The sequence below is a fragment of the Marmota flaviventris genome, chromosome 6 (genome assembly GCF_047511675.1).
Source record: "Marmota flaviventris isolate mMarFla1 chromosome 6, mMarFla1.hap1, whole genome shotgun sequence".
Lineage (NCBI taxonomy): Eukaryota > Metazoa > Chordata > Mammalia > Rodentia > Sciuridae > Marmota > Marmota flaviventris.
The window spans coordinates 117714002-117738122 of NC_092503.1; the positions used below are offsets into that span (position 1 = coordinate 117714002).

The 24121-nt window shown below is 34.5% G+C and overlaps 1 protein-coding gene and 1 non-coding gene across 6 annotated transcripts in view; one reads left to right on the plus strand and one right to left on the minus strand.

Annotated features, from left to right (window-relative positions):
* Positions 1–24121, plus strand: part of Fkbp5 (FKBP prolyl isomerase 5) — a 111153-nt gene that overhangs the window by 49015 nt on the left and 38017 nt on the right. For all 5 annotated transcript variants that reach the window (XM_027943653.2, XM_027943652.2, XM_071613457.1 and 2 more), the window contains exons 3-5: positions 2032–2176; positions 21402–21544; positions 22441–22555. In XM_027943653.2, the coding sequence (XP_027799454.1) occupies positions 2032–2176; positions 21402–21544; positions 22441–22555 (403 nt within the window). The remainder of the gene's footprint in view (positions 1–2031; positions 2177–21401; positions 21545–22440; positions 22556–24121) is intronic.
* On the minus strand, positions 11248–11319 carry Trnaa-agc (transfer RNA alanine (anticodon AGC)). The gene has a single exon. It is a non-coding gene; the product is annotated as a tRNA-Ala (tRNA).

Here is a 24121-nt window from a genome sequence, read left to right on the forward strand (position 1 = left end):
AGATTTATTTTGGCTCACAGTTCTAGAGTCTGGGAAGTCAAAGAACATGGTATCTGCATCTGCTTGGCCTCTAGCAAGCTCACTTCACAGTAGATAGCAGAAGGGTAGGTAGGCACATGTGAAAAAGGCAGCACAAGGGGTGGACTTACTATAATTAATCCAGTCCCTCTAGAACCAGAATTTACACAAGAAAGGCATTAATTCCACTGAACTACCTAATTGCCTTTTGAAGGTCCCACACCCCAATATCACCACAATTACAAATTTCACCACAAATTCCAGAGAGGACAAATCATATTCAAACATGCTTTGTTCTGGGGAATAAATCTAATAACAGGATTTTAAAGTTTATAAGAAATATTTGTGATTGGGAATTCCATAAATTGTGTTACTTGTCACAGCCTCAGGTTCACTATGAGACTTCTGAATAATACCACCAATCTTGTAGAGTTATCAGGATAAGGAAAAACACTTAGCTTTTATAGTAATCTTTCTTATTATTATATGATTTCAAATAAAGGACCAGGGCAAATTTAGAAAGTCAGCAACCTTCTGGAAGATAAAAATTAGGTTTACATTTTTTTTTTACATGAATTTAACTCCAGACTTAGGCACAAGTTTAGTTGGCTGCAGAAACCTAAAGTGAGACCATAGTATCACTTGTCAGTATGAATGACTATCTGCCTCCCTGGTAGGCATTCATCCCATATGCCCAGTTGTTTCTTTTTAGTCCTTTGAATGTAAATTCCTACTGATAACTGATTGTAGGCTCCTAGATTCCATACGCAGTTCATGAACATGAGCACTTTAAGAATATCATGTGGTTTCTTTTAGATTGATTTTTTTTTTAACTTTTTTTTTTCTTTTGAAGTCCTAGAAGGGCAGTTGTTTTTTTTTTTTTTTTTTTTTCCTTTAAAGACTGTTTGGACATTTGAGCTAAGAAAAGTTATAGAAAAGAAGTTCACAGTGTTTATGTGGGGCAGGGTTCAGAGGATACACCTCAAACAATTTAAAAACAAATAATATAATTCGGTAAACAAAAACTCTTCTACAAAAGATGTTTATGTATTGTTAGCTATTAGCCTGTTATCTCCTAAAAATGGTTAATTTATCTAGATGATTGACAGAATAAATTACACCACCACTTGCCTAAATAAAATAAGATTTCCTTTTCCAAGATCTGACCAACTGCATTAGGAGGTTGCTCTGACAATAACAAAATGAATATACTGGATTTTATGATAACTAAATATTTTTTATCTTGGAGCTTTTTTTGGCATTTCCCTTACTAGAAAACAAATTATTCAGTATCATGTCAAACTGTGCAGTGATAACTGATGTTTTTTTACAGATTAAATATTTTTCTTTTTTTTTTTTTTAAAGAGAGAGAGAGAGAGAATTTTTTTTAATATTTATTTTTTAGTTTTCGGCAGACACAACATCTTTGTTTGTATGTGGTGCTGAGGATTGAACCCGGGACGCACGCATGCCAGGCGAGCACACTACCGCTTGAGCCACATCCCCAGCCCTAAATACTTTTCAAATAATGAGAAGTGTAGCCTGTTACACCAGGATGTTGGGCTTTCTGAAATTAAACCAAACTAGCAGAATCTAATAATAAGCTAATGTTTTTAGCCAAAGAGGAAAGTAAATGAAATCACACCTTTGAAACTTTGTTTTAGACTTTTTATTGATTGTTTTTGAGTCATTTTGGTCTAATTTAGTTTGTATATGGACTATCTAATGTTTTAAGAGATTTAAAGGTAAACAGTATAGGGCTTTAAGCAAGATTTATTGGTTAATTCTTTTGAAGAAATAAATAGTGTAATCAGCAATAAAATAGAATATTACATAAAAGATCATGTCCTTACAAAAGATAGTTTTCTAATAGGGACAGTTATTGAAAGAATTATGAACAGATAGAGTAGATTTATAAATATGCCTGAGTGGCTTGGAGTAGATTGTTACCTTTTTAATTCTCTAATTGTAAGTAAAAACTTTCTGTTTCTGAATTTTCTTTTTTTCCCCTAGATTGTCAAAAGAGTGGGAAATAGTGAGGAAACACCAATGATTGGTGACAAAGTTTATGTCCATTACAAAGGAAAATTGTCAAATGGAAAGAAGTTTGATTCCAGTCATGATAGAAATGAACCATTTGTTTTTAGTCTTGGCAAAGGTAAGATGGTGTTTTTTGAGTTGTATTTTGGTTAGATTTATTACTATTTGTACTAAATAGGAGCAGTGGAACCTGTCCTTGCCAAAAGAAGATACTTTAGAACAGTAATATTACTCATGGATTTCTGGTTGTCTCTGAGGTCCTTTTCAGGGGTTATTACATAATGATGATTATTTTCATAACAATGCTAAAATGTTATTTGCCTTTTAAATGTGTTGACATATGCACTGCAGTGGTAAAGATTGCTGGTGTCTTAATGTGAATCAAGGGATTGGCAATAATTATGGTATTTTTACTACTTCTCATTCACCATTTACATAGTGGAAAAAAAGCTAATTTTCAACATTGGAATGTCTTTGATAAATCAGTAAGAATTACTAATGTTTCTAAAATTCAAGGGGCTTCTCTTGGTTTACTACTCTGTGATAGGGAAGAAGCACAGAGCACTGCTGCCATTGAAGACTCTCATGGTCTAAAAGAAGAGCACTTGTGAGCTTACTGAACTGTTTTTTTTTTTTAATAAATGGACACAATACCTTTATTTAAAATTTTTTTTTCAGTATTTATTTTTTAGTTGTAGTTGGACACAATACCTTTATTTTGTTTATTTACTTTTATGTGTTATTGAGAATTGAACTCGGGCCTCGCACGTGCTGGGTGACTACTGCTAAGCCACAACTCCAGCCCCAATATCTTTATTTTATTTGTTGTTTTTTTTTTTTTTTGTATACAAAGTATATTCATACCAATTCGTGTACTTTGGATAATAATCATCATCACATTCCACCATCATTTATAACCCAATGCCCCCTTGTTTATTTTTTATGTGATATTGAGGATTGAACCCAGCTTCTCACATTTGCTAGGCAAGCCTTCTATCACTGAGCCACAACCCCAGCCCCGCTAACTGACTTTTTTTTTTTTTTTTTAATTTTTGTAGTTGTAGATAGACAGCATACATTTATTTTATTTGTTTATTTTTATGTGGTGCTGAGGATCAAACCCAGTGCCTCACACGGGCTAGGATAAGTACTCCACCACTGAGCTACAGCCTCGGCCCCGCTAACTGACTTTTATGAAATATCACTTTTACTTGAAAGGGCAAACTGTGGTTATTCAAACTTGATTATTCAGTATTTTGGCAGATATTTTCCTGAAAATGAATGAAGTGAGCCTGTGACTTCGAGGAAAAGAACTGACAATGCTTGTTGCCATTGAATTATTGTTTTGAAAAATTTGTGTTTACTATTGTGAGCTTTATAGCTTCCCAAAATTTAAGACAGTTCTGATGAGATCAGTGAGTGTTAATGAATATGATATTTTTTACTTTATACAATGAAATGTATTATAATTTGAAAGAATTATGTATATATAACTCATTAAAATTTTCTCAGTGATCAATGCAGGATGTATAAGGTATGTGTAGATAAATAATTGATTTAAAGTACAAGCTAAACCAGTGGATTTTGATGTAAGATAATATGAAAAGTGCAACTGGTATGCTTTTAGATTTCACAATGTGACTGACCATTAATATACTTTTGACACAGTGTCAGATGGTTATATTCACAGTTATCTGCTATTAAAGTACTCCTACCTTTTCAACTATCTCTTTGTAGGTTTGAAATTTTTTTCATGTACTTCAACTAAAATTAGAACAGATGAATACAGAAGTAGATATGAGAATTCAGTTCTTTTTTTTTTTAATATTTATTTTTTTTAGTTTTCAGTGGACACAACATCTTTATTTTATCTTATTTTTTTTATGTGGTGCTGAGGATCGAACCCGGGCCGCAGGCATGCCAGACGAGCGCGCTACTGCTTGAGCCACATCCCCAGCCCGAGAATTCAGTTCTTAAGTCAGATATATTTTACATTTGTAAAGTTAGAAAACAATGCTATTCTTTTCACCAATTTTGTTTTGTTTTGGAAAATAGTTATTTTTATAAAATTAAGTGATTTATGTTAATATGGGGTTGTTTTACAATGAATTATTAAATAACTTTTAGTTTTAATATTAATCAATGGATGTACCATGTAAATAAAAGCTCTTTTTAGTCCTCAACTTATCTATTTATTTTAGTATGGGGATAGAACCTAGGGCCTTCTACATTTCTACTACTGAGCTATTATACCTCCCACCCCAGTAGTAATTCTCAGTTTTCAATATGAGGAAGAAAAGGTTGAGAACTTCTGTTTTTAAGAGTTAAATATGATTTTTTACCTATTTCTTTTCAAGTATTTTAAAATGTCATTTGTTTTGGTATTCTTATTTCCTTTAATCTTGTAAGAATAAGAGTCCATACATAAAATTTAATTTTGTGGACCATTTGACTTGTTGGATGCTAGTGGCTGAATTATAATGTCTTGTCTTTTTGTTTGCTATAGGCAGGTCTAATTCATTTCTAGATTAAGTGTGAGATGTTAAAACGGTTAATTCCCCTTATCTACCATCCATGGTTCAGGGTTGACTATAATTCCTTTCTCTTTCTGATTCTGTTGATAGTTGAATTGCTAACCAAACATAGATCTGGAAAAGGAACCAGTAAGCAATAAAATCTTTCTACCTCTCTATCATTCCGCCTTCCCTGGTGACATGTTTGTGTGTCATGGTGACATGTGTTTCCTGCCCACCTGTGCTCTTTCCAGGCTTTTGTGCTAGCTGTGCCACTATTCCCCTTCTCCTTTAGGTCTTTAGTGAGTTAATGGCTGTGATAATAATTTGTGTTTGAATAAGATAGCAATCAAAATAAAAAATGGTCTTTCTCTGACATAGCAGATAATTATGACAGTTATTTTTTAGGTTTTTTTTTTTTTTTTCTTTTCTTTTCTTTTGGTGATTTAGAGAAGTGAACCCTTCTGTGCTACCAGAATGGCTATGGCATCATTATTTAATTTGGATAATCTCAGAGTGACCAGCCTCATTAGATCTCCTTGTTCTTACTGTCCCCCAAATTATTACTCTACCTTTAGAATTTCTGTCTTGAGGAAATTGAAGATTTAAGATAACAGGTCATCTCTCAGCAGTTGTCTTGGCAAGTAGAGTTAAGAATTGCTGAGAATTTATGCTGCCACCTTCTCTGTCGAGATTTTCTCAGTAAAATACTATAGAGAATGAGTCTTTCATGTTTCCTAGAATTTTGAACAGAATGAAAAGATTTCCTGAGTTCTTTTTTAAAAATACAAGTTGAAAGAAAAAAATAGGCAACTTTCAGTTGATTTCGTACCTATGATACACCTGTGTAGAGACAGTATGGTTTTATGGGAGGAACATAGAGCTGGGTGTTAGGAAATTGGGGTTCCTGTCTTCTTTGTTCCTGTGGTAAGCAAGCATGAGTAAACCACCTAACCTTCTCTGCTCCTATAAATAAGAATCTGTAGAGCACTTTAAGAGTTCCATTCTTACAGCTTTTGTAAAGAATGCAGGTACAAAGTCATAAAGACAAACATCAACACAGTAACAGACCTTTAGAGACAACTGTAAAGTGGCCTATCTGTCCTAATTAGAAATATTAGGAAAGAACAATGTATATCCTAAACCCTTTGTAACACAATGTGTTTGTCTATAAAACAACAAGCAGGGTCTGGGTTTTTGGCTCAGTGGTAGAGCACTTGCCTAGCATGTGTAAGGCACTGGGTTCGATTCTTAGCACCACATAAAAATAAATAAATGAAATAAAGGCATTATGTCTATCTACAACTAAAAAAATATTTTTTTAAAAGATAAAATAGTTTAAAAAAAACAACAAGCATTAGTTAGGTAGTTTATAATTCACACATGTAGGAGTAGCCACTTAAACAAAATGAAAAAATAATATAGAATATAGCATAAATACTGTCTATTGAATTCTCTTGACCCCTTGTAGTTTACATCTCCAAAAGAAATACATAAAAAAATATTTCAGAAGCTGTTCTATGCTAATTTTGGGATTCTGTGTGACTTCAGTGTTTTAAATAGAATTATAAGAGCCGGTCTGTAAAAGTCACATTTAAGAAAAATACATATCAGGGGCTGAGGCTGTAGCTCAGTGGCAAAGTGCTTGCCTAGCATGTGTGAGGCACTGGGTTTGGTCCTCAGCACCACATAAAAATAAATAAATAAAATAAAATAATTTTTAAAAACTTGTTTTATACAGCTAACAAAAATTTTTTTTAAAAAATGAAAAAAGGGGCTGGGGTTGTGGCTCAGCCTGGCACGTGTGAGGCCCTGGGTTCGATCCTTAACACCATATTAAAATAAATGTATTGGGTCTAATTAAAACTAAAAAATAATTTTAAAAAAATGAAAAAAAGATAAGGTACTGTGCTAATCAGCTGTTTGTTACTGTGACCAAAATGCCTGACATAAACAACTTAAAGGAAAACTTGTTTTGACTCATAGTTTCAGAAGGTTTAATTTATTGTTGGCTGGCTCCACTGCTTTGAGCCTGAGATAAGGCAAAGCATTATGTCAGGAGGGCATGGCAGAGAAAAGCTGTTCACCTCATGGTGGCTGGCAAACTGGGCAGGGGAGGGGGAGGAGTGTGCATGTACCAAGGATAAGAAATAGAAATACTCTTCCAGGACCTACCTTCTAATCCATTAATAGGTGAATCTATTAATGAATCCATTAATAGATCAGAGCCCTCATGATCCAGTCACTTCCCCAAAACCCTACCTCTGAACACTACTGCATTGAGGAACAAGCCCACACATGAGTCTTTAGAAGGTGTTCCAGATCCACACCATTATAGGTCGATACACAAATCTGAGCTATACTGACACATAGTACATTTCCGTTACTTTTTCTGTACCATCTTTTAAACTTTTATTTTCCTCATCTAAAGTGAGGATAATAATTGTGTATACTGTTATTACATTCTATTAAATATAATGTTACCTTATGATGTTGAGATTAAGTAAGATAATGCATATCATTGCTTAGCATTCAGCCTAACACATAGTAAGTAAGCACTCAGGTATTTATTAATATTGTCACTGTTTGGGTTCTTGACTGGTAAGAACTGTGTTATAGCAGTTTGGGTCCTAACTCTATTTATTATGCATGCATACAGGCATTTTGAAACAATGCTTAGCCATCTTTCTTACTCCCAGAACATTAGGAAAGACAAAAAAATGAACTGGATATTATTACCATGGAATATGTTACAGAGATTAAGGTGAGGAGATGGATCACTGAGTTTTCTTGACTGAATTTTACATGTTCTGAATTCCTTAAACTATATCCATAATTCACTTAAAAAGGAGTTAAAATGAACTGGGTGCAGTGGTGCATGCCTGTAATCCCAGAGGCTTGGGAGGCTGAGTCAGGATGATTGCAAATTCAAAGCCAGCCTCAGCAACTTAGCGAGACCTTGTCTCAAATAAAAATGAAAAACATTTAAAAGGGCTGGGATGGGGGACAGCTAGGGATATAACTCGGTGGTTAAAGTGCCCCTGGTTCAATCCCTGGTACCAAGAAAAAAAAGTTAAAATGAAAATGGCCTAGGTTTTCATATGTACTTCTAAAAAAGGAGTTTTGTTTTCTCCCATCCTCCCCCCTCTTGCCAAAAAATTTCATTAAAATGAAGGAGATAGATAGATTTTGGAGATGAGTTATTCTATTCATATTCTTATAAATAAATCCAAGAACACTAAAGTCTTACTGCCTCCGTGCTCACTCCTAAAAAGGTGTGGAAAAATGGATTCTATTCTAATAGCATTGCTTTTTTTTTGGGGGGGGGGGTGCTGGGGATGGAACCCAGGGCCTTGTGCATACGAAACAAGCACTCTACCAACTGACCTAAATCTCTAGCTGAAAAATGGATTCTCTTCTGATGGCTGCTTCATTGAGGTTGTTTTTTATGCTTTTGTTATATGACTAACTTGAAGATAAAAATCCTGTTATGAGGATTGGGGTAGTAGCTCAGGGTAGAGCACTTGCTTAGCGCGTGTGAGGTACTGGGTTCCAGCCTCAGTACTACATAAAAATAAATAAAATAAAGGTATTGTGTCCATCTACAACTAAAAAAAAAAATATTAAAAAAATTATATTTTTCACTCAGATCTGAGAACTAAAAGAAATAAACCAACAATTTTAGATTTTTCACATACCTATAGTTCCCTTTTATTATTGAGATTAAACCAAAATGAAGTAAATATTTTTTTTAAGTACTTGCAGTATAGGCCAAGGGCCTTATACATACATGTATTATCTCATTTAATCCTTGTGCTAATTCTGTTATTTTTTAGATTCTCTATTCAACTTATCTAATGTAGTTTAGGTGACAGTTATATTAGCATTTGTGTTTAAGCCTCTTTGAAATATTTTATTGAGACATTATTTAAAGATGTTAAAATTTATCTTTTTAAGCAATTACTGAATTTTGTTAATCTATAACTACCACCATAATCAATTTCTTCAACCAACCCTAAACATGTTCTTATATCCTTTTGCAGTCATTTGTCTTCCTTAACCTTAGACCCTAGGCAATCAGTAATCTGATTTCTGTTATAATTTTGCATTTTGTAGAATTTAACATAAATAGAATTATATGTTGTTGTTGGTATTTGACTTCTTTAACAATGATTTTAAGATTCATTCATGTTGAATTGCTAAGTCCTGTTTCACAGTAAAGAAATGTCACTGTGTATCCATTCATAAGTTGGACATTTTGTTTGTTTCCAGTTTGGGGCTTTTATAAATAATGTTATGAACATTCACATGTGTATCTTTGTATAGATTTACATTTTCATTTATTTTGGTAAATAAATATCTGGGAGTAGCCTTGCTGGTCATATAATAAGTGTGTGTTTTTATGAGACACTGACATGTTAATTTTCAAAGTGACTACCATTACCAGAATGCATGAATTTCAGTTTTTTACATCCTCATCGCATTTAGTATTGTCAGTTCTTTTTAATTTTAGCCATTTTAGTAGGTATGAAATGATATTTCATTTGTTTCTTGTTCACATTTCCTTGGTAATTAGAAGGTATCTTTTCTTGTAAATGTTTGTATATTTTCTTTTCTGAAATGTTTTTCCAAACCTTTGCCCTATTTAAAAGAATCAGTTGTTTGTCCTACTGAGTTGTACTAACAAGACAAGAACTTTGACAGATATGTATTTGGCAAGCATATTCTCTTGGTCCCTTTTCAGCCTTCTCCTTTTCTTAATTGGTTTTTCAAGAAACAGTAGTTATTTGGATGAAGTTTAGCTTGTCAAATTTTTTCTTTTATTGTTTGGGTACCTACTACAACCATTTTTGTTTCTTCTGGGTTTTTGTTTATATATGAGAAGACTGATATACAGAGATGTTAAGGAATTTGCCCATAGAGAGACAGCGTCAAAGCCAGGATTCAAACCCAGTTTCTCTGAAATTATATTAGATCTTAAGATTTAAAATATAAGCCAAGCCAGGTTCAAGAACAAAGGAGGTCCTAGTCAACAGAATGTGCTAAGTGGCTGCTATATACCAGACATTTTATAAGAATGATACATCATAGTTAATGAAGTTTATCAAAAGCAAAATTAGTGCTGTAGTATGCTTGATATTATGGGAATTAAAGCTTTGTTTTTAGTTTTTGTGGTACTAGGGATTGAACCCAGGAGAGCTCTGCCTCTAAGATATATTCCCAGCACTGGCCCCCTCCTTTAAAAAGTTTTCTAAATTGACCAGGATTGTCTCAAACTTGTGATCTTCCTGCCTCAGCCTCCTAGTAGCTAGGATTACAGACATGCATCACTGTACCAGCTGAAGTATTTTTTTTTCCTCATATACTTTTAAGTCTTGATAACATTATACAACTATGAAAATTCATGTATTAGTGAGGAATAACCATGAGGCTAACCCCACACTGAGTCATTTGTGGTTCAGCCAGGTGCTCCCTTTAAGTTTCCATTGCTATTCTTACTCCCACTTAAAAATATTCTTAATAAATTGACTTTACATGCAGTTTAGGGAAATGCAGGATTTGTAAGGAAAGATTTTAAGGAAAAATATTTAATTTTTCTAACCCTCCAAAAAATTTGAACCAGAAAAAGATAATATACTTAAAAAAATTACTTTCTTTGGTTTTACCTGGTACTTTACACTTTGAGGAAGCTTGCTTCCTATTTCTGTTGCTAAGTTGAGAGCAGGGAAAAGCCAAATTAAGCAGACAGAACGAGTAGACTGAGAGAAGCTAAGCAAATTTCTAAATCTATTTACGTTCGGTATTGCATCATGATTACATTTCTTTATTGTGTACAATCTTGTGTTGTAGTTCTTTAGGAAATAAAAGTGATCAAAATAGGACCTTTGCCTTCAAGCAAGCATTTAATAGTTCACCCTGGCAGAGTTGATGCTATGGCTGTCCTGGAACAGATAATGCCATCATATACATTTTCTTTCCCTGTTTGTTTTAAATTATAAGCTGTGAGGATAGAGAGAAGTCATCCTGTGATCAGTTTCTTAGAATTAGAGAAATGGCAAAAATAGAATGTGGTATTAGAAATTATGAGCACTTTAAAAGTGTTCATAAATTAATTTGTTCAATTTGTGATCAGGTACTTTTGGTAGGGAATGGGATGATTGTCAGAATCCTTTTAGAAGAAGACCAAATAAAATTTATAAGAGGAAAAATATACAGGAAAAAATAATTTGCCTTATTTATTGCAAACAGAAAAAAGACAATGTCATTTTTATCGGTGATCCAAAATTTTCTGTTTTCAATGTACAGAATACTAGTAAAATACACAGATAGTTAAAATAGAAATCTGATGTTGATGCTTAGTCGTAGAAATCCATCAGTGAAAGCAAAGCAGGAATGAATCAGATGCTTTTGGCTGGGGGATACTGGGAATTGAACTCAGGGGCACTTGACCACTGAGCCTCATCCCTAGCCCTATTTTGTATTTTATTGAGAGACAGGGTCTCACTGAGTTGCTTAGAGCCTTGCTAAGTTGCTGAGACTGGCTTTGAACTCGTCCTGCCTATCCTCCTGAGCTGCTGGGATTACAGGCATGTGCCACCACACCTGACTAGCATTTTTTTTTTAATATTTATTTTTTAGTCTTCGTTGGACACAATACCTTTATTTATTTATTTCTATGTGGTGCTGAGGATCGAACTCAGGGCCTCGTACATGCTAGGCAAGCGCTCTACCACTGAGCTACACCGCAGCCCTCCTAACTAGCATTTTTAATTACTTTGAAACTTACTAAGAATTAACTTTGAGTTTACCAACTTTTGTTTTTTGATAGAAAATATTTTATAATAAAAATATTTCTTTCCTGTTCTCCTTTTCTATCCCTTTATGAAAAATTAAACTTTTCTTTGTTTAATACTATATAATTTTCATTATACAGTACTTTAAATTTTCTTATATTTCAAATGTAAACATATGTTTAATAATCCATACTTTTCAACAAGGGTGCCAGGACGATTTGTGGGAGAAAGGACAGTCTTTTCAACAAATGATGCTGAGGAAACTTAATTTAACTTATATTTAACTTTTCTAACCCTTCTCAAAAGTGTAAGGTGGTAATTGTGGCTCAGTGGTAGAATGCTCACCTAGCGCTGGGTTCAGTCTTCAATACTACATAAAAATAAATAAATAAAGTATTGTGTCCAACTACAAAAAATAAATATTTAAAAAAAGTTTAAGTCAGATAATAAACCTTAAGAAAGTATTTTCATTGGTTTTACCTGATTCTTTACAATCAAAGAAGAATGATTTGATCCCTACCTTACACGATATGCAAAAATTAACTAAAAATGGTTCAAAGACCAAGTGTAAGACCTAGAACTATAAAACTCCCAAAAGAAAACAGGTAAAGCTTTATGATGTTGGATTTAGCAGTAGTTTCTTGGAAATGACAACAAAAGCACAAGCAACAAAAATCTGTTTTAAAATAGATAAATTGGGCTACTTTAGAATTTTAAATTTCTGTGTGTCAAAGAATACAACAGAATGAAAGGCAACCTACAGAATGGGAGAGAAATGTTTATAAACCATATATCTGATAAGGGGTTAATATCTAAAGTACATGAAGAAGTTTTACAACTCAACTCATTTTTTTTTAAATTAAAAAAATGGTTAGCTGGGTGCAGTGGCACACAATTGTAGTCCTAGCTACTTTAAAAGACTGAGGCAGGAGGATGGAAAGTTTGAGGCCAGTCTAGCCAACTTAGTGAGACCCTATCTGAAAATAAAAAATGAAAAGTATTGGGATATTTCTCAGTGATAAAATGCTTACCTAGCATGTTTTAAGGCCCGAGGTTCAATCTTCAGTAACCCCCCGCCAAAAAAAAAAGAATTTAAATAAACACTAAAAAAATGGACAAAGGAATTGAATAGACATTTCTCCAAAAGGGTTATTCAAAAGATTCACCATCATAAGGGAAATTTAGTACAAATCACAATGCAAATCTTATTAGGATGGATACTAAAGTAAGTATAAGGGTAAGTGAATGAATGAATAAACAAATAAATAAATGAAAGCTGGTAAGGATATGGAGAAATAGAATCCTTTAAACCTTTCTACACTGTTGTTGGAAATGTAAAAAGAGTACAGCCTCTATGAAAAATAGTGCAGCATTTCTCCCCCACACACACACACAAATTAAAAATAGGGTCTTGAAGAGATATTTGTACACTTATGTTCACGGTAGCTTATTCACAATAGTTAAAGGTGGAAGCATTGTCAGATGTCCATTGTCAGATGAATGGATGGACAAAATATGATATATACATACATGGAATATTATTCAGTCTTAAGATAGGAGATAGTGACACATGCAACAGCATGGATGAATCTTGTGGACATTAGGGCAAGTGAAATAAGCCAGACACAAAAGACAAATACTGTGATTCCATTTATATGAGGTATCTAGAGTAGTCAGATTCATAAAAACAGAAAATATAATGGTGATTGCCAATGACTAATGGAAGGAGGAAATGGGGAATTGTTTAATGGGTATAAAATTTCAAATTTGCTTATAAGTGGTATGGGATCAAATAAAAGTGTCTGCACCTCAAAGGAAACAAGACCATAAAGAGAGAGCCTACCGAACGGGAGCAGATCTTTGCCTCCTGCTTCTCAGAGCATTCATATCCAGAAAATATAAAGGACTCAAAACTTAACATAAAAACAAAAAACCCTAATTACCCATTTAATAAATGGGGAAAGAGCTAAACAGATACTTCTCAAAAGAAGAAATACAAATGGCCAACACATATGAAAAAAAAACGTTCAACGTCTCTAGCAATTAGGGAAATTCAAATCAACGTTACATAGAGGGCTGGGGTTGTAGCTCAGTGGCAGCACACTTGTATGTGTGAGGCACTGGGTTCACTCCTCAGCATTACATAGAAATAAATAAAATAAAGGTATTGTGTCCATCTATAATTAAGAAAATTTTTTAAAAAACTACATAGATTTCATCTCTCTCCAGTCAGAATGGCAGTTATCAAGAATATAAGTAATAAATGTTGGAAAGGATGTGGGAGAAAAGATACACTTATACATTGTTGGTGGGATTGCAAATTAGTGCAACCACTCTAGAAAGCAGTATGGAGATTCCTAAAAAAAGAAAGAAAGAAAAAAAAAAGAAATGTAGGTGGTTACCCTAAAACCCAACTAATACCACTCCTTGTTATGTATTTAAAAGATAAAATCAGCATACTATAGGGATGCAGCCACATTCGTGTTTATAGCAAGATAATTCACCATAACCAAGCTATGGAACCAACTTAGATGTCTGTCAACAGCTAAATGGATAAAGAAAATATGGTCTGTATACCCAATGGAGTATTACTCAGCCATAAAAAATGAAATTATGGCATTTGCCAGTAAATTAATGGATCTGGAGACCATCATGCTAATGAAAATAAGCCAGACCCAGAAAGTCAAAGGTCAAAAAAAATTTTTTTTAATATGTGGAAGCCAATCCAAAATAAAGAGAAAAGAAAAGAGCAGGGAGGAATTCCATGAAAATAGAAGAAAGATTAGTGGAGTAGAGGAAGGGAATATAGGGGGACAGCTTAAGGAAAGAACAGTGAAGTGAACCTGATCTAACTTTCCGATAGACATATATGAATATACCACAGTTAATCTCTCCTTTATATATATCTACAAGGTATACCAATTTTTTAAAAAAACTACAACTAAAAATAAGTAAATAGCAGAACTGTAGAGTAAAGAGAACAAGGAAGAGAGGAAGGGAGGGAAAGGGGAAGTACTATGGACTGAATTATACCAAATTATGTTTCATGCTTTTATAATTATGTCAAAATGAATACTAATGTGGAGCTGGGTGCACTGGTGCATACCTGTAATCCCAGCAACTCCAGAGGCTGAGGCAGGAGGATCTCAATTCAGTGCCAACCCCAGCAACTTTGTGAATCCTTGAGCAACTTAATGAGACCCTGTCTTGAAATGAAAAGGGCTGGGGATGTGACTCAGTGGTTAAGCCCCTCTAGGTTCAATTCCTTGTACCAATAGTAATAATAATTAATAAATAAAAAAGGATTGGGGATGTGGCTAAGTGGTTAAGTGCCCTGGGTTCAATCCCCAGTACCAAAAAAAAAAAAAGATCCATAGCTAAAAATAATAAGCATCCACTGGGGAAAAACTTTTCAGATTAGGATAATAAATTTTTATCACAATTAAACTTTTTTTAGTCAATAAAGAAAATAATTATATAGTCAAAAGTCCTAGTCACTATGGTCTTTATTATGAGTGAAAGTGTTGGGTGATTAAATTAAAATGTTTGGAGGGGTATGATTTTTTAAAATCAGAATATATAATGAACTATATTAGAATACCAGACTAATGGAATATATTATACAGTACTATAGAAGAAAGCAAAAATATAGTGGATTGCTTTTTTTTTTTTAAATAATGGTGCTGGGGGTTGAACCCAGGGCCTTGTGCATGTGAGGCAAGCACTCTATCAGCTAAGCTATATCCCTAGCCCCTAGTGCATTGCTTTTTTGGGGGGAGGGAGGGAGACCGGTGTGCTCAAACACTGAGCCACATCCCCAGCCCTAATTTGTATTTAGAGACAGGGTCTCACTGAGTTGCTTAGTGCCTCGGTGGTGCTGAGGTTGGCTTTGAACTTTTCATCTTCCTGCCTCCACCTCCCAAGCCACTGGGATTACAGGTGTGTACCACTGTGCCCGTCTAGTGCATTGCTTTTATACTGCATTTTGTGTACTTTTAAACTCCCCTGCTTCCCCCCCCTCCCACTCCTGGTACTGGGGATTGAACCCAAGGGCTGTTGAGCTATATGCCCAAAACGGTTTTTAAAAAATTAATTAATTTACTAGTTCTAATCGGTTACATTTGACAGTAGAAAGCTCTTCGATTCATTGTATACAAATGGAGCAGAATTTTTCACTTCTCTGGTTGTGCATGAAGTAGAGTCATACCCAAAGCATTTTAAAATATAATTTTTGAGATAGTTAAGTTGCCTGGGCAGGCCTTGAATTTGAAATCCTGCATTATTCAGGGTTACAGGAATGTACCAATCCACTGACAACTTTTAAACTTTTTAAATTGTCAGTAGTTATATAGACATTAAAAAGTATGTAAACTTAGGGGATAGCTACATTTTACATTTATGTATCTTATTTCATATTCTTTTTTTTTTAATAAAGACTCTTTTTTTAAGAGAGAGTGAGAGAGAGAGAGAATTTTTAATATTTATTTTTTAGTTTTTGGCGGACACAACATCTTTGTTTGTATGTGGTACTGAGGATCGAACCCGGGCCGCACACATGCCAGGCGAGCGCGCTACCGCTTGAGCCACATCCCCGGCTCTATTTTATATTATTTTACAAATGAAATAGGACTTCTAAAATTGATAAAGTAAATTGTGTTTGAGCTAGTAAAATTGAAGTCCAGATCAAATGGAAGAATAAATTGTGTTTGTGTATTTTTGGTGTATTTTACCAACAGCTAAATCCTAAAGATAAAAATCTTCAAAAGGTTTATGCTTCTGTCCTGGCAATCCTGTTTCTAAGAGTTTAGCCTAGGTAATATAGTAGAAGCTGCTTAATCAACTCCACACTTACTAATGCTTTCATTATTTTGCAAATAGCCTGAGTAATACAGCTGGTTACCCACTCTGCGGTGTGGTCTCACATTCTGCTCCCACCAGTTGTGTGGACCTTGTCCATGCCCTGCAGCCACATCATATCTGAACAAGTTTAGTTCATTACTTACCAAGGAGGACAGTATACCATGGGAAACAGCAGCATGTCTAAGTATGAAGAAAAGAAATTTTTAAAAAGTTTGGGGAATTCTAAGGAAGCAGGGCTTTGTTTTGTATTGGACACTGTTAGGATGTAGGATGATTCTATGTTTAAGTGTCTTAATAAATTTTATTAAAAGAGGTTGGGCTGGAGTAGAGGAAAGCTTAAAATTCTGACTGGTAAAGAAACAGCAGTCACTCATATTAGCCAGGAGAGGGGGGTGTTTGGCATTTTGTAGGGTGCAGGGTGACCTTATGTTTTTTTGTCCGGGCTTAGACAAAGTTTAGAAGTGTTTTGTCTCAATTTACCTTTGTATCTGAGTGAACTTGTCTGATAGTGATGTTTTGTTACATTGTTCATGTCCAATAGAAGAGTAACACGGCCTCCCATGCCAGCTTTGAATAATACTAAGGCCTACAGCTGGACATGTCTGAGCAGTTTCCAGATGTCAGGGACTGCTTTTTTGCCTTCTCAGACTCATTAAGAATCACTTGAAATCTGTTTATACCTATAGTACTTTCAGTAATTTATATAGTTTCATTAAATAGTATATAAAACACTGGAATTACTATACAAAGAAAAGAATTATCTATAAAAATCAGGTTGAATGTTTTAGAAAGATTTATTAAGGCAAAATGCTAAAAGTGTGGGGCTGGGGTTTTGGCTCAGTGTTAAGGTGTTTGCCCAGCATGTGTGAAGCACTAGGTTCAATTCTCAGCACTACATATAAATAAATGAATAAAATAAAGCCTACCAACATCTAGAAATACATGTTAAAAAATGCTAAAAGTGTTTTTTAAATGGCTGTTGAATTAGGGATGGGCAGGCAAAATGGCCTTTCAGAATATATTGTTAACCAGACGGATCCTACATGTCAATTACTTTACATACTATCTTTTTTTTTTTTTTTTTAAGAGAGAGTGAGAGAGAGAGAATTTTTTTAATATTTATTTTTTAGTTTTCGGCAGACACAACATCTTTGTTTGTATGTGGTGCTGAGGATCGAACCCGTGCCGCACGCATGCCAGGCGAGCGCGCTACTGCTTGAGCCACATCCCCAGCCCCAGACATACTATCTTCTGAGTCTTGCTTCACCTTAGAGAAACTCACATTGTAACAAGTGAAATTTATTCACTTCCCAAAATTTAATTTAATCCAAAATATAGTACAAAAAGAAAGGCATCTGAGACCAATCAAAACAAAATCTTTATTCTCCTTATTTTTTTTCTTCTTCAGGATAAAAAGCAGGTAAATAATTGGGATATTAAAGAAACTTAAATTTTAAATTGCAAGTGATATATTATGAGTGTGATTTATATAGTAAAGATGATATGGGGGCTGGGGTTATGGCTCAGTGGTAGAGGACTTAACCTCGCACATGTGAGGCACTGGGTTCAATCCTCAGCACCACATAAAAATAAATAAAAAGATATTGTGTCCATCTACAATTAAAAAAAGAAAAGTTAAAAAAAAAAAAAAAGATTATATGGAACTCTTGTTCCTAAAGAGCCTTAAAGACATCCTTGGCCTTTAACATACACATGAATTGATCCACTTTATATGTTTTAAATTTTAAAAGTTTGTATGGTTCCTTGCTTAAAGCAATATTTTAAATTAACCTACAACCAATCCTGATTGTGTCAAGTCAGAGGCTTTTACTATACAAAGAAATTTATGTAGCAATTTAGGTGCAAAATTTTCACTGGAGGGCTGGGGATGTGGCTCAAGTGGTAGCGCGCTCGCCTGGCATGCGTGCGGCCTGGGTTCGATCCTCAGCACCACATACAAACAAAGATGTTGTGTCCGCCGAAAACTAAAAAAAAAATAAGTATTAAAAAAAAAATTTTTTTTCATTGGAATTTGATAATTGTTAAAGACAATATGGTATTTTCAAAAGATAGAATAGTATATGTAGTTATTAAGTCATGTTTTTAGATATTTATTATAAGAAAAATGCTCATATAATCTGAAATATGAAGAGTGGGCTATAAAACCATGTACAATTATGACTGCAGCTTTAAGAATGGGCATGTAAATATTTAATATGCAAAGTATACATATATAATTAAAAGGAAATGAATTAAGGATTTGATAGAAGTTTCCCCAGATGCTAGAATTTCAGAGGGTTTTTAATTGTATCTTCTGTGCTTTCCTGATAGTCTGTAAGTATGTATTATTTTTCAAAAACCAGGGGGAAATGTTCTTTAAGAGCCCCAATGTTTGTGGTTTTTAGAAATGTACTTGTATTACTGTGAGTCTGACTCTTTGCTCAGTGTGTTTCATCCGTTTCTGAAGCTTTGTGTAAAAGAACTATTAAGGTTCCCAGTGTTCTTTAATGTTCCAAAGAAGAAGAGCAAAAAGTACTGGCATGATTTATTTAATGTGGGGCTCCTTTGGGTTTAATTGACAGGCTGGTGTTTCAAACTTCTAAGGTCTAATATGGATAACACCCATGAATTAGGCCTTTTTTGCCTGCCCTCACCTGACCAGGCAGAATTAATCACCCCTTCTCTGTGCCTGTGTTAATACTCTTATTTTAGTGCTTTCCATGTTTTGTTAAAAAACAAAAACCAAAAAAAACAATGCACATGTGTGTCTTCCCCCCACCCCAGCCATACTACATTGCATGTTCCCTGAAAGGAAGAAGGGAATGACCTATCTTTGTATTCTTAGTACAAAACACAGACCTTTGCTTCTCAGTAATTGGCCAAATGTCTTGAGCAAATACACAATAGTACCTCCTCCAATGTGCAGATTTCCTGAAGGAGCATATAAGGAATTTGTCTTAACATATCAGTTATAATTTAGAAGAGCAGAGGTTTTCAGTGCTAAACCACAGCACAGTGAAGAGTATCAGTGAAAGGAAAGCAGCCCATCAACAGCAGACTTTGAGTTTCTTCCGAGGATTGTGGATTGTTTTCACAACAGAACTACATGTGGTGAGCATATAAATTGATGTAGCTATTTTGGAAAGGCACTTGAGCAATATCTGTCAAATATAAAATGCATGTCACCTTTGCATCTGTAGGAATTTAGCCTCTAAATACACTTTTCATAAATAGTCATGGGCAATACTCATTAGAGGCTGTTGTTTGTAATATGTTTCTGAGTAGGAGATTGTAATGTTACACAGAATATTAGCAAATATATCTGTGATGGGGGTGACAACGATGACGACCCTGGCTTTTCTTTATTAAAATACATATTATAGCCAGTTGTGGTGGTGTGCACCTATAGTCCCAGCTACGAGAGGCTGAGGCAGGAGGATCACTTGAGCCCGAGTTCAAAACTAGCCTTGACAACATAGCAAGATTCTATCTCTAACAAGAACAGAAATAAAAATAAGCATCATATGCCAGGCAGTGTGCCATTCATTTGACATGTTTTATCTAGTAATTCTTATTACAGCCATATGGAAGAAACGGTCACCTGTTTTGCAAATGAGGAAACTGACCCCACAGAGATTAAATAACTTGCACAACAGCTAGTAAAGGGCAGACCTGATATTCAGTCTAGCACTTTTAATCGCTAAAATGCATGTTGTCCACTCTACTGATGGAGAAGAATATATTAAGTGAAAAGCGGTTTAGGATGGGGAGGGAGAAAAGCAGTTCAGTATTGAATGTATAGTATACTATCATATGTTTTTAATTTAAAAAAAGTGATAGCACACACTGGAAGTAAACACAACAGAGGCTTTTTACAAAAAGAGATAAATGACCTTTTACCAATATATGTATCTTTTTCTTTTGTGTTTTGATAGCAGGTATGTATTACTTATGTAAAATTTTAACTAAAGTAAGTGGAGATAACATTTCAAAAAATTCTAGTATTTAATGAAGACTAAGCTGAAATCAAGCAATAAGTGCTTTGTTCATTCCTACTTACATAACTTTATGTTGGGTTCTCCTTATTCTAATGACCTACCTTCAGCTCTCAATCCAAGATAACAGTTAACTTCCAAATTCACTTCTGCAGTTCATAGCTTATCTTATCCTACTTTGAATATCTTATCCTACTTTGAGTGTTTGATTGACATAGCACAAGTATAAATTTTTATTCTTTTAAATTACTTTCATTTTCCCCAAAGAGTTTGAGACTACTTACAGTAAGATATAGTTAAAGATGAACATGATAAAACTGTAAATATTGAGATTACAATTATGTAATCTTAGCAGAGTTCTACATTTAACTTTTAAGTTTCCTGAAATTGCAAAAAAGTAAAGGATTTTGATTTTTTTTTGTGTGTTTGTATGCGTGTATACTACTAGGGATTGAGCCCAGGGGCATTTAACCACTGAGCCATATCCTCAGCCCTTTTTTATATTTTGTTTAGAGACAGGGTCTTGCTTAGTTGTTTAGGGCCTTGCTAAGTTTGCTGAGGCTAGCTTTGAACCTGTGATCTTCCTGCTTCAGCCTCCCACACTGCTGGGATTACAGGCGTTTGCCAGCACACCCAGCAGGATTATGAATTATTATTATTTGATAAGAGGACACACACTTTTTTGTCTGAAGAAACAGTTTTTTCTGATTCTAAATTTTTTTAAAAATTTGTTTCTTGGACCCTTTTATACAATTTATACTTTTTTAGTTGTTTTGTGATTTTGTTTTTTTTTTCTCCCCAACTAAATTATAAGCTTCCTTAGGACAAACTCCTTTTTCCATACTATTTTTGTTCCATCTCTGCCTAGAAAACATGCACTTATTATTATGGCTGAAAGGAACAGTTGCAGCACAGCCACATTTCATGGATTATGTTACCACTACTTTTCAAAGACTTGATCTTTGATACCACTTTCATCCTCCTCAGCAGGGAATCTTCTCTGATAGTCTTCCAAAAAAATCATAATTTATTTCTTTGCATGTAGCTTTTACTGAGTTCTGCCTTACAACCCATAATTTCTAGCCAAGTATACAGTGTGAAAAATTGGAAATTTGTTTGACTCTTGTTTTGTGAAAGTCACATCTTTTTAAATATGACCTATACCTTTTCTTTTCTCTTAGGTCAAGTTATCAAGGCATGGGACATTGGGGTGGCTACCATGAAGAAAGGAGAGGTCTGCCATTTGCTTTGCAAACCAGAATATGCATATGGCTCAGCAGGCAGCCTCCCTAAAATTCCCTCAAATGCTACTCTTTTTTTTGAGGCAAGTATATCTCTGAGCCTTGTCAACATCTGTTCTGCTATAGGGTTGCCTTTGAAGCAGCAGTCAATGAATGGAACAAGGAGCTGAGCTTGCTATTGAGAATCAGATCCAACTTATTTATTTTGGAGCTTGGCTTCTTGAATTATTTCCCACAAACTATAGGGATGTGTGCCAGTGCTTTCTTAGAAACGTGTCTCTGGCACAGAAAGGGCATATCCAAATAAACAAAAGACACTAGACTTAAAAATAAAGGTTCTGGACAGAAGTATAAGTCTGACATACTTAGAAGTACAAGGATGAAAGTGGTGGAGATAAATGTTGAAATATGCCTATACCAAATTTTAAGTTATTTTTCACATCATAAAGTTTTATAAATGTCATAGATCTGTCTTTATTAGAAATAGTAGGTTGTGATATGCTGTTTTTCCTATTTTGAATTAACTATACATGTTTGTAAAAACCTAATATTAAGAACTGTTCTAACTGGGTGATACACACTTTCAGTCAGTTGTAGGCCAGATTCCTAGGATTTATTCTTATATTTTGAAAATGGAACTTCATAACTTTGGGGTAGAAAAGTGGTGGCCCCAGAGTCAGACATCAAGTTCTGTGCCAGCACCTTGTCACTCTGGCTTTTTGCCCACAAGGCAGTTTTCCTAGTATTTCCTGTCTGTCTTTGCACTGCAGCCCCACAGGATATAGTCCTAGACATTATCCTTACACAAAGTTCTTTCCAAGTATTGAAAAGTACAGTGCTGTTTTTTTCCCCTATTTTTCCAATAACAAAGTTTTTTAAAAGTTTTATTTGTAAAATGAAAGAAAAATCAGTTGCCTTTACATATGTTAAATTGGCTTTGTTTGATCCTTTCTCAGCTAAATCTTTTTTTCCTTTCTAGATTGAGCTCCTGGATTTCAAAGGAGAGGATTTATTTGAAGATGCAGGCATTATCAGGAGAATCAAACGGAAAGGAGAGGGGTATTCAAACCCAAATGAAGGAGCAACTGTAGAAAGTAAGTATAAAACTTGGGTTCTATTTAGTGGATGAAATGGAAATTGTTTTAAAAACTCTGTTTATAGAAATAAACATTGAATATACCTCAAGAATAGTTTTAGATTCAACATTTATTTAAATGGCTTCATTTAGTAAGTATTAATTTAACGTGTGCATGCCAGGCACCCTGCCGGTCTCGATGAACTCCAAAATGAATAAAAGGCAATTCCATCCATCAAGGAATTCTCAGTCAGGACTCTTTGGGGGTCCCAACAACTATATTAATAGTCTCACATATTTATTAATTTGTGTCTCACGATGACCTTATGAGATAAGATTTATTATCCCCAGGAGAAAAAAGTGAGTTCAGGGATGTATAAAAATTGCCCAAGCTTACAAAGTTACTAAACAGAACACTGGATTGTAATCCCTTTTAGGACTCTCAAACCCATCTCCCTATGATAACTGATTGTTCTTCTTCCCTCCCAGAACACATTGTATATACCACCCTGTATAGGACATCTTTCTATCTTTCTTTCTTTCAATATTTCAATATTTATTTTTTAGTTTTAGGTGGACACAATATCATTATTTTATTTTTATGTGGTGCTGAGGATCGAACCCAGTGCCCTGCGCATGCCAGGCGAGCGCACTACCACTTGAGCCACATCCCCAACCCAGGACATATCACTTTATATTACAATGAGTATTTGCCTGTTTCCCCAAGTATTTAGTGAGCATTTGAAAACGAGCATCTTTCTTTATCTTTTTATTTTCAGCATTTGCTTCAGGGTCCAACACATATTTGGTATTTAGTAAAACTTTCTACATGTATAAATGTTTAAAAGATACCATTATTGATTTGAATCCTTCAAAAAGGAAACATAAAGAAATACTTGCATTAAGAAAAACTCAAGGCTGGGGTTGTGGGTCAGTGGTAGTGCGCTTGCCTAGCATGTGTGAGGCACTGGGTTCAATTCTCAGCACCACATACAAATAAATAAAATAAAGGTCCACCAACAACTAAAAATAAATAAATATTTAAAAAGAAAGAAAAATTCAAAAGCCTAAAGGTCCACCAACAACTAAAAATAAATAAACAAATAAATAAATATTAAAAAAAGAAAGAAAAAGAAAAATTCAAAAGCCAGGTGCAGCGGCATGCACCTATAGTCCTGACTACTTGGCAGTCTGAGACAGGAGAATTTCTGGAGTCCGGCAGTTCAAGACCAACCTGAGCAACATAGCTCATTGTGCTCTATATGTGTACTTTGAATTGAAATGTGTTCTGTCATGTATAACAAATTAGAATAAATAAATAACGTTTTAAAAAATGAAAAAGAAAAAACCCAAATCACTAAATAACATGAACTATTATTATAAAAGGTTTATTTAAAATAAAGAGTTACCAAGTGTATTGGCAATCTCAGCAACTTGGGAGGCTGAGGCAAGAGGATCATAAATTCAAGGCACTGAAGTCTGGATAACTTAGCTAGACCCTGTCTCAAAATTTTTTTTTAAAGGCAGGAGCTGGGCACAGTCACACACGCTGGGATTACAGCCTGTAATCCCAATGGTTTGGGAG